This window comes from Ursus maritimus, unplaced genomic scaffold (assembly GCF_017311325.1).
Source record: "Ursus maritimus isolate PB19 unplaced genomic scaffold, ASM1731132v1 scaffold_32, whole genome shotgun sequence".
In the NCBI taxonomy this organism is placed as follows: Eukaryota; Metazoa; Chordata; class Mammalia; order Carnivora; family Ursidae; genus Ursus; species Ursus maritimus.
Window position 1 is genome coordinate 22,989,007 of NW_024425786.1, and position 9,610 is coordinate 22,998,616.

Sequence of the window (9,610 nt, forward strand, 5' to 3'; positions counted from 1 at the left end):
GCCTGAGGAAGCAAGTCCGGGGTGATGGCCTCCGGGAGAAATTCAGGAGAGCCGAGGAGGTGGTGGCCACTCTTGCCCCGCCCAACAGGCAGAGATCGTCTGCTTCCTGTGCTCGGGGTCCCAGCCTGGAGGCCGGGAGGGATGGTTCTGCCGACCCCAGCGGGGAGTCTGCCCTGAGCCCCCCAAGCCACTGCCCGCAGACCTGCCTCACCCAGCCCTGGTCACCACCCAGCCACCTCCAGGGCTCAAGGGGATAAACCTTTCAGGAGAGGTAGCCCCTTCTGGCCTCCTAGGGAGACAGAGCCTGGGTTCTGAAAAGTCACAGCCAGAGGGGGGCCCCAAACTCCATCTCCCGAGGCCCTTGCCGCCCTCCCTGGCAGGCGAGGCCGCAGAGGTTCTCAAACCACATGAGCTCCCTCCCCTTTGGAATTTGCCCTGCTTCCAGGAAATGCCAGGGCCCTCCCCGAGCACACTCGGGTCTGGCCATACACATCTGGGCAGGCCCTGCACGCATCGCACAGTGTGCCCAGGCTGGGTGAAGCCCCGCACCCACATTGCACCTAGGAGAGCACCAGCTCATCCTTTTAACCGACCTCTCCCTTGGCCCGCCCTGGCTGGGCTGGGCTGGCTGGAGTGGAATTGGGCTAGTCCGACTGTTCAGTTTCATGAGGATAAAGCCTGGGCCTTTGTCTCGGGTCCAGGGCTCGATGAACGAGGCCCTCGGCCTCTTCTCTCAAATGCAAAGGACAGAGAGAAGAGGCCAGTGCCAGGAGGCAAAGCCCCAAGCCCCAAGTTAGAAGCCAGCCCTCAGGATGTGAGGAGTCAGGCCTGCCGGGGCCAGGCTAGACCCATGAATGCCACTCCAAGCCCATTCCAGCCAGACCAGGCCCAGCTCAGCCACCCTTGCTGGGCCCCACCCCACCATGGGCCCTGGCCCGTGCCAGGGTCTCCCACCCCGGGCCCACCATCCCTGGATTCGTGTCCTCTCTCCTCCATGCTCCCTGGCTTCTCAGCCTCGGCCTGCCCAGGCCTCGTCACCAGAGCTGCTGGCCCCAAGACAGCAGCCCGCCAGGGAGCAGGGTAGAGGGAGGCCGGGACTTTGGTCTCCCCCTCCCCCAGCCCTTCTGCTCTGGGGACAACCGAGGCCATGTCACCTCACCTTCAACAGATCTTGGGCCCAGGGTGCCTCCCCTCACTCCTGCCCCCTTCAAAGGCTGGGTTCCTCACAAGCTTCCAGCCCTACCCAGGGGGACACTGAGTCTACAAGATAGAGCCCCGGGCTGGAAGTAGGATGCTGGAAAATACAGGGGGTGACGTTCCCTGGAAGCTCGCCCTCACCACCTCAGGCACCCCTCCCCGTCCCCCTGCAGAAGTCTGCTGCCAGGGAGTCTTGAAAAGGGAACAGAAATAAAAGCTGCTTTCCTGACTTTAATCTGGGTCGAAGGTGAGGGGTGGGGGTGTGAGCACCAGCCAAACACAACTCAGACCACATCCCGTGGCTTCGGGAGCCCCCACCAAGCACAGTCTCCCCAAAGGAGATCTGTGGCCCCACATTTAAAATATCTACAGAAGCGGCCCCCTTGCAAGGGTAACAAAGAAGGGGGAGGCGGGCTGAGGTCTGTGGCACCCCCACCCGCACCCGCTCTCAGCTCCTGGCCTGGGGCCATGCGTCTGGACAGGCGGCTCCCAGCGACAGGTCCATCCAGCGGCACCCAGGAGAACCATCAGGTGGTTTGGCCAATGAGTGAGTCAGTGTCCACAGGGAGGGCCCCAGGGCGGGACCGAGGTGGGCCTGGCGAGGCCGGTGGGGGGAGAGGGTGCAGGAGGCCCCGGGCGGCAGGGCCCACCCTCGCAGGCACTTTGGGGACTTGTGTCCTGGGAGGCAGAGTCAGCCCCTAGCTCAGAGCAGAAGGGGGACACAGGGAGACCAGGAGCCAGGCCACATGCCCCTCCCCGCCCAAGGCTTGTGGTCCTGGGAGACCCAAGCCCCCTCCCCAGCCTGGGGCCGCATTCCAGGAACCAGCCTGCCTTCCTCAGCAAGGCTCCTCGTGAGTTGGGGGCTGGCCCTGGACTAAGTCCCTGGCGAGCGACAGAGGGGAAGGAAGCAGGCCTCACCGGGTGTGCGACGCCCCGGGGGGCTTGTGGCAACGTGCCCTCCGTGCCACGCTTTATTCCGGGAAAGGCAAGGAAGTGCCCACCTCTTCTCCCGTGCGGGCACGGGGCTGTGTGGGGTGAGACTGCATCCGTGTGGATTGTGTCTGACGTGCCGGGGTCGCTGGCAATGCAGTTGGTGTCAGCGTCATGGTGAGGGACTGAGTGTGACGGCAACTCAGGGGACCCAATATGGGCTGACTGTCCCAGCTTGACTCCGCCCTCTCCAGTGAGCCTGAAAGCCGGGGACAACATGCGTGATGCCACAGTGTACATGGAGGGGGGCGAGGGGGGCCGAGAGCGGGGCAGGCCACATCATCACCACCAGGCGATGATGTCTGGTGACGTGCATCGTTGTAAGCACTGGGGGGATGTGAGAGTCAGCGTCTTTGGAAGAATGTGTGTCTGTGACAGGTCTACACCAGCTGGCTGGTCAGGACCGCGTATGCTTCTGTCATCGCGTACTTCCGTGTGTGTGACATGATGCGTGACCACGTGGGAGATGGTGTCTGGGCAGAGGCCCACTCGCCAGAGGGAGGTCCGAGCAGCCCCCCCTCCTTGCCAGTGGCCCCCAGGTGCTCTCAGGAAGTCAGTTCCTTAGGGGCAGACGGGGATGAAGGTGAGGCCTGTGGTACGTGTACACGGGGCAGGGGAGGGGGGGAGCATGATCCCACAACCCCAGAGAGGCCAGGACAGAACAGACTGGCAGCAATAGGTACCCCCTCTCCCGGGCAGAGAGGGGCCCCGGGACAGCGGCGAGAGGCTGCAGCGTCTCAGTGATTTCAAGGGCTGAGCCTGCCCAACGCTTGTCCTGGAAACCAGCCTGGGTGCCTCTCTACCTCCAGGAGACCTCAGCCAGCCCTGGGGGACCAGGGTGGGGCTCAAGCCCATCTCAAGCCCCACCCCTTCTTCCAGCAGCCACTCCGGAGCTTCCTTCCTCTGGTCTGTCTGACCCGAGGTCCTGAAGCCGGCTGATTGTGGGGAGGATGGGGGCGGGGGGAGAGAGAAACAAGAGATGAGCTCGTAAGGGCACAGTCGAGGGCAGATGGCAGCGCCCCCTGTCCTTCAGGCAAGATCTGTGTGAGGCTGACAGTCTGGGCAGACCTCGGGAGGGCGGGCAGAGATGAACTGGGGCCAGGCTCCCTTCCAGGCCCAGTCCCAGGCCAGGGCTGGTGGGGCCGGGCCGGGGGCTAGGCAGAGGGGCGACGCTGAGCTACGGGAGGCACTGTGGCTCCGCTAGGCGTAGAACTCCTCCTGCTTGTCAGGCTTCTGGTACGTGACGCTCGCCTGCTTGGGCTCCTCCAGGGTGTAGCTCCCCTCATCCTTCTTCTTCATGCGGTAGATGAGTAATGTGACCAGGAAGGCGGCGAACAGGGCGCCCACCACCCCACCTACAATCACAGCTGTGGAGGAAGAAGGCAGAGGTCAAGGGCTAAAGACAGTGCGGGACGAGCTTAGAGCCTGGGCAGGGGGCTGAGGCTGGGGGTGCAGTGAAGTCAATTCTAAGCCCGCCAGCACTGGCTGCCATTCACGGCCCTCGCTGGGGCCTGGCTCCCTTCCGGGTGCCTGACGCACACTCACAGAATGCCCGCACCCACGCTAAGGGAGGGGCCGCGGTCCTCACTGAGTCTAAGAGGCCATCAGTCGGAAGATGCTCTGATGTTTTATGGACATTATGAGAGCAAAAAAGCACCAACTAAGCTACAACACACCCCAACTATGGAAGGGCCTAGAGCTTACTTAAAAAAAGAAAAAAGGAGTGAACTTATGAGCGGATGTGTAGTGCGAACCAGTGAAGTGCAAAGTGGCCAGCCCCACTCTACAGAGGAGGAAGAGGGGGCCTGGAGAGCTGAGGGACCTGCCTGAGGCCACACTGCCCCATGAGTCCAGAGACTTCAGCCCAGGCAGGTCCTTGGGCTGTCAAGGCTGGGGGCAGGTCAAGCCAGAGGATGGGGTCAGAGATCAGGGTCCAGGGGCTGAGGTCCAGGGAAGCAGGCATCAGGGTCAGACCCTGGGACAGGGGACGGTCAGAGGAGGAACCAGAGGGCGGGTCTGGGGGGTTGAGTTCCCAGCATTCCCTCCCTAGGAAACGAGGCTCCTAGAAACCCACACCCTGACCTCTTCTCGGGTTCCTAGAGGTCAGACTGAGGCCTGACCAGCTGCCTCACTCTGGGCTCCTCCCAGGACCCAAGCCTCACCTACGAGCACTTCCTTCCGCTCCAGGATGCTTTTCTGAGGCAGCTGGGCAGCTGAGCTGCCTGAGTCGATGGCATTGTCCAGGAGGCCGGGGCCTGGGCGCGCGCCCTTGGGCAGCGTCCCAGGTGGAGGTGACGGCTTGGCTGTAGCCGCATCCACGGCCACCACTTCATTGGCTGTGTCCGGCTGTGTGGTCTCCTCCTCCGGCAGCTCGAAGTCCCCGCTGGGCCCCCCACTCACGGGCACCTCTGGCTCATCCCGGATCGTGGTCAGGACGGACTCCGGAGTTGGGGTCTGTGGGGAGGGTGGCATGAGCCCAGGAGCCAGGCCTGCCCCCACTGTTGCCATGGGGCAGCCCACCCCCCTGTCCCCCACACATGACCCCACGTCCCCCGTGGGTCTGACACAGAGCACTGGCTATGTGCCAGGCATGGTGCTAAAACACATTATGGGCATTGGACCCTCACGACATCCCCGGGAAGGAGGTATCATTGCCCCTAACGTACAAAGCTGGAAACAGGCTCAGAGAAGTGGAGTGACTTGCCGAGGACACACAGCTAGGAAGTGGTGGGAGCAGGACTAGAATCCTGATCTCTCTGGGCCCCCGTGGCTGGTGTCTGTGACCACCACACTCTACTGCCCCTCTTCTCCCCTGGCCACGTCCTGTGCCCAGCCCGCCTCTGTCCCCTCTCCCTCTAGCTGCCTTGGTGACCATTCTTGGGAGACTGCTGTCAAATTGCTGTGTGGGGGCTGCTCGAGGTAGCCCGGCCCGCCGTCCATGTACCTGAGGCAGAGGGGAGCCCCTCGGCCTCGGGGTCTGTCCAAGAGCACACATGCAGGGCACCATGCCCCCTGGAGGCGTGTCCAGGGAACCAGCCTGGGGGCCCCCACCGCCTGGAAGCGGGACCAGGGCTCGGATGCCTCCCGGGTGAGCGTGGGGAGCAGGGCCTGGCGTCCTGCTCCCCATACCCTTCCCGCCTGGCCGCCAGCCACACAGGCTGCCCCGGGGGCTCAGAGGAGCTGAGGGCAGGGCCTGCACCCTGCCGGGGCTGGCCCGACCTGACGGCAGCTCCGCCATCTGGCGGCCCTCGTTTCTGTACCCCAATCAGTGCCGCTACCCCCCCTCTGCGCCCAGCTTGCCCAGCAGGGAGCGGGCTACTTTTCCCATTTCCTTGACCCCATGCACCCCCTGCCTCCCTGACATCTTCACCCCCTTCCCTCCAACCCTCCAACCCCCTCACACACAACCACACGCTCACGCACGTGCGTCCTGGCCCCCAGGGCCGACTGCAGGGCTCAAATCCTGCCCCTGCTGTCGCTGGTGAAGAGGCCGTGCCACCCCGAGGGGCGGGTGACGGCTGAGGGATGGCACGGGGCCACGCCAGCAGCAGGTAGCCTGCGTGAGCTGTGGGTTTTCCTCTCCCACGGCCTCCCTCAGTCACCCTCAGACTAACAACGACAGCGACGTGGTGACAATGGCAGGAGGGAAGCTTCTGGTTGGTTACCACTGCCAGGCACTGTTTCAGGCACTGGACAATTCCTACCACGCTACAGTTCACATCCTATCATTTCCTCCTTACAGAGAGGACCGGTGACTTCCTGAGGTCCCGAGGCTCCCAAGGGCAGTGGGAGAACTCCAGGCCGCAGTGCCCGCCTCCTGAGTCTGCGCTCTTCACCAGAACGCCCAGGCCCCCGGCCCCGCCCCCCGCCACCACGCTTCGCCCACTTCCTTCCCCATCCACGCCTTGTCCCAGCATCCTGGTCTCCCTTCCCTCCCCGGCCACCTCGACCTCCATCCTCATCACTCCCAGCCTCGGCCCTCCGGCCTCATGCCTCTCTCACCCTCTCCATCCCCAGAGCCTCCCAGCCCTCACCCTGCCCAGCTGCATCCTCCCTCCCCCAGGCCCTGACTCACCCTCCTCTCCCCACCTGCTTACCTGAGCCACCTCTGTGGGTCCAGGGGCAGTGGTGCCCAGGGGCAAGGTGCTCTTCTCGGGGATGTCAGGCTCCTGGGTGGCAGCTGGCCTGGGAAGGGCCCTTGGTCTGGAGGTAGCGGTGCTGACCATCCCGGGGGTTGGGGCCTCTGTGTCCAAGACAGCCACCGTGGTGGGAGGCGAGGGTGCTGTGGGGGTGGTGGCCCGGGCCGTGGCCGCCGTGGTCAGCGGAAGAGGCAGAAGCCTCTGCACGCCGGTGGTCCTTATGACGGAGGTGGTGGCCGTGGAAGGGGGGGCCGCGGGAAGGCTGGGGGCGGCAGTGGCCACCGTGGCGGGTGCCGTGGCCACAGTCAGGGCCCCCGCAATTGTGGCGGCAGTGGTAGCCGTGGGAGTGGAGATGGTGGTGGCTCTCTGGCTGGGCTCTTCTGGGACTTCTGTCACCACGGGAGGGTTGGTGGCCGGCTCCAGGGTGGGGTGCTCCGAGGGGAGCTCTTCCAACGGGGTGCCCACAGGCTGGATGTCCACGGTGGGCAGCACTGCGGGTGTGGTCGACACTGCCATGGCCACATCCGGGCTGAACCGCATGGCTGTCTCGATGCCCGACTCCTGCTCAAAGTCTGAGGGGGCGGGGAGAGGAGAGAGCTACAGAGCTGCATGATTATGAGGGCCGTGTGGGCCCCAGGTAAGGAACGACCATCAAGATGCCGGGGGCGGGGGGGGGCTCCCAACCCTCACTCTACACAATTTTCCCAGGACAAGATGAGGGAAAGAAGGAAGGCACCGCCTGGCCAAAGGTTACCAGTCGGCTGGTGGCTGTTCCCTAAGTCCTCTCTGCCTGGCCAGAATTTCTTCGGGGGGGGGGGCACCTCTTCCAGGAAGTCTTCTCTGATTATTCCAGACCACCCAGCCTGGACCCTCTGGCAGGTTGAATCCAGGCAGTGGCAACTAAAGCCCTACAGGGTTTTTAGCCCTTGCTGAAGGCTGGGGGCAAGCAGGGGAGTGGCATTCTGGGAAAAGTCAGCCCTGGGTACCCCCTACCATGAATGTGGTGGTGGGCACATTCAGGGCTCCCCCAGAGGCACAGGCCACAGGCAGACAGCAAGGAGGGGAAGGAGCCCTTCCTACAGGGGACTGCTGGAGTAACCCGGCTGCCTCTGGGCCAGGACACTTGAAGGGGCCCGGGAGGAAATGAGGAGAGAGGGAGAGAGAGAAGGTGCAGCCAGCTCCCGGGGCGCCTGACCAGGCAGGAGAGCAGCCAGAGAGGTTCGGGAGGAGAGACATGACCCAGCAGAGATGGATTTTACGAAGATTAACTTGCAAGAGGCTTACAAGGAGTAAGCTAAAGCAGGGAGACTCGAGGCAGGGGACCGTGGGAGGCCAGGGCTGTGGCACACAGACCTCCTGCCATCCCATCGGACCGTCTTGCCCCCTCCCTGGGCCCAATCTCAGCACAGACTCCTTTAAAAAAAAAAAAAAGTAATCCCTACACCGCATGTGGGGCTCAAACTCACAACCCCCAGATCGAGAGTCGCACCCTCTACTGACTGAGCCAGCCAGGTGCCCCGAGCACACAGCCCTTTTGCTACGTTTTTCGAGCTCCTTCTCTGTTCCAGACCCTGACGTCTTATGCTGAAGCCTTCCAGAGGCTCTGAGAAGAAGGCATACTTATTCCCATCCCTCCCAGGCGAGACTGCAGGGCCTCCGAGAGGGAGAGTGGCTGAAGGAGGTACAGCTGTTTGGGGGCAAAGCCGGCATTCAAACTCAGGGCACCTCCCTCCCTTTGCATGGCTCTGCTGGCCTTTCCCAGGGCCAGGCCATGGAACCAGGCTGTCCCAGGCACGGTGGAGGCGTCTGCCCCTTTCCATCGTTCCCCAAACCTGCCCCGGGCCACCGCTGCTTGGATGGGAGGGGGCCACCTGACCCAAGCTGAGTCAGCCAAATGATCTCCTCGAGGATGTGCCATTGCCCCCCAGACATGGTTACTAAGTGCCTGCAAGAGGTCAGGGCAGTACTGTCACCTGGGTCACTGAGGAGCGTCTGTGTTCCCTCAGGGGGTTGGGAAGCCTGCAGGGGAGACGTGAGCACTGCTCGAAGAGACAGAATCATGGGGAGTGGGGAGTCCTGAGCTCTGAGGTCTCGAGGCCCTGCTTCCAGCCCCAGGAGGATGGTCTGCCCCCCTGCCTGCACCCCCCCNGATCGTGGAAGTGAGCCTGCATGGGCCCCTGGAGGCAGCCAGCACTCAGCACTGCCCAGACACCGGGGAGAGGAGAGGGGAGGTACTTACAGCCCGAGCCCGACCCTGAATAGAGGTTATCCAGCTCATCGTCGGGGAAGGAGTCATCGTCCCCGGAGCCCTCGAGGTCCACAGGCCTCTCAAAGTTCTCACTGCGCCAGCGCTGAGCCTGGGGAGGGCAGAGTCGGGCACAGAGCTCAGCACCTGACGCCAGCAGCCTGGACGGGCCCGGAGGGACAACAGACGCGCTCACAGGCCAAGTGACAATGAGGGACGGCACCAGGTGTGGCCAGCCCGTGGGCAAACAGAGCCACGGCGGGCCTGATTACCACCCACCCAGGGGCCAGGGTAGCAGCCCCATCTTCCTACCTGACCGCCACCCCTGGGGACCAGGCCACTCGCCCATGCCCTGATCAGAACTGCTGGGTGGGAGAGCTGGGCTTCGAGCCAGAATGCTGGCTTTGAGCCCGGCTCCAGCTCTTAAGACGTGCGACTGGGGGAGAGTTACTTAGTCTCTCCCTGCCTCAGTTACTCATTACCCATAAGCAAACAATGCCCACCTTCTTGGGGTGCTGTGAGCACGCAGTGGGCTAACGCGGGTGCAGTGCTGAGCACCTGTTGCATACAGGTTAGCGTGACTCTCGGTGTGGCCACTGTCATCAGACCCACCCTCAAAGTGCCTGTCGCACTCCTCAGGAACAGAGGCGGGGCCCCCATTCCGCAGAGGAGGGAACTGAGGCCCACAAAGCCGCCCCGGCTCACCCGACAGCACATGACGCAATGAGAGTCGGCCTCTGCTCAGAACCCGAAGCTTCAGACCTCACAATCCCAAAGGCAGTGCAGTTAGTCCCATCGGACAGACACGGGGTTTGGGGAGCTTTGGGGCTTTGGGGCTTTGGGAGGGAAGTACCTTGGGTAAGAGTGGCTGGGGGGGAAGGGAGAGAAGGGAGGGCAGGCTCCGGCCCTGGCCCCGGGCCTTCCCCGAAACAGGAAGTTGGCCCACCTCCCCGCAAAGCATCTTAATGCCTGAGTTAGCTCAGGGCCCGAAGGCCCATTTCCACCTCAACAGGGTTAGAAGGGGTCGGGGGGGGGGGGG

General features: G+C 63.5%; 1 protein-coding gene across 1 annotated transcript; it reads right to left on the reverse strand.

Annotated features, from left to right (window-relative positions):
• Nucleotides 1–1,413: 1,413 nt before the first annotated feature.
• Nucleotides 1,414–9,288, reverse strand: SDC3 (syndecan 3). Its single transcript, XM_040619335.1, has 5 exons — nt 9,277–9,288; nt 8,566–8,683; nt 6,285–6,898; nt 4,350–4,641; nt 1,414–3,554 (listed from the first exon to the last, which is right to left on the reverse strand). Exons 1-5 carry the CDS (start codon nt 9,286–9,288, stop codon nt 3,388–3,390), a joined length of 1,203 nt encoding a protein of 400 aa, XP_040475269.1. The 3' UTR covers nt 1,414–3,387.
• Nucleotides 9,289–9,610: the final 322 nt, after the last annotated feature.

Coding starts and splice junctions, on each gene's coding strand:
- SDC3 (XM_040619335.1), bottom strand. Junction 6,899..8,565: donor TTCAGGGTCGGGCTCGGGCT/GTAAGTACCTCC, acceptor CCGCCCCCTCAG/ACTTTGAGCAGGAGTCGGGC. Junction 3,555..4,349: donor GCGGAAGGAAGTGCTCGTAG/GTGAGGCTTGGG, acceptor CTTCCTCCACAG/CTGTGATTGTAGGTGGGGTG.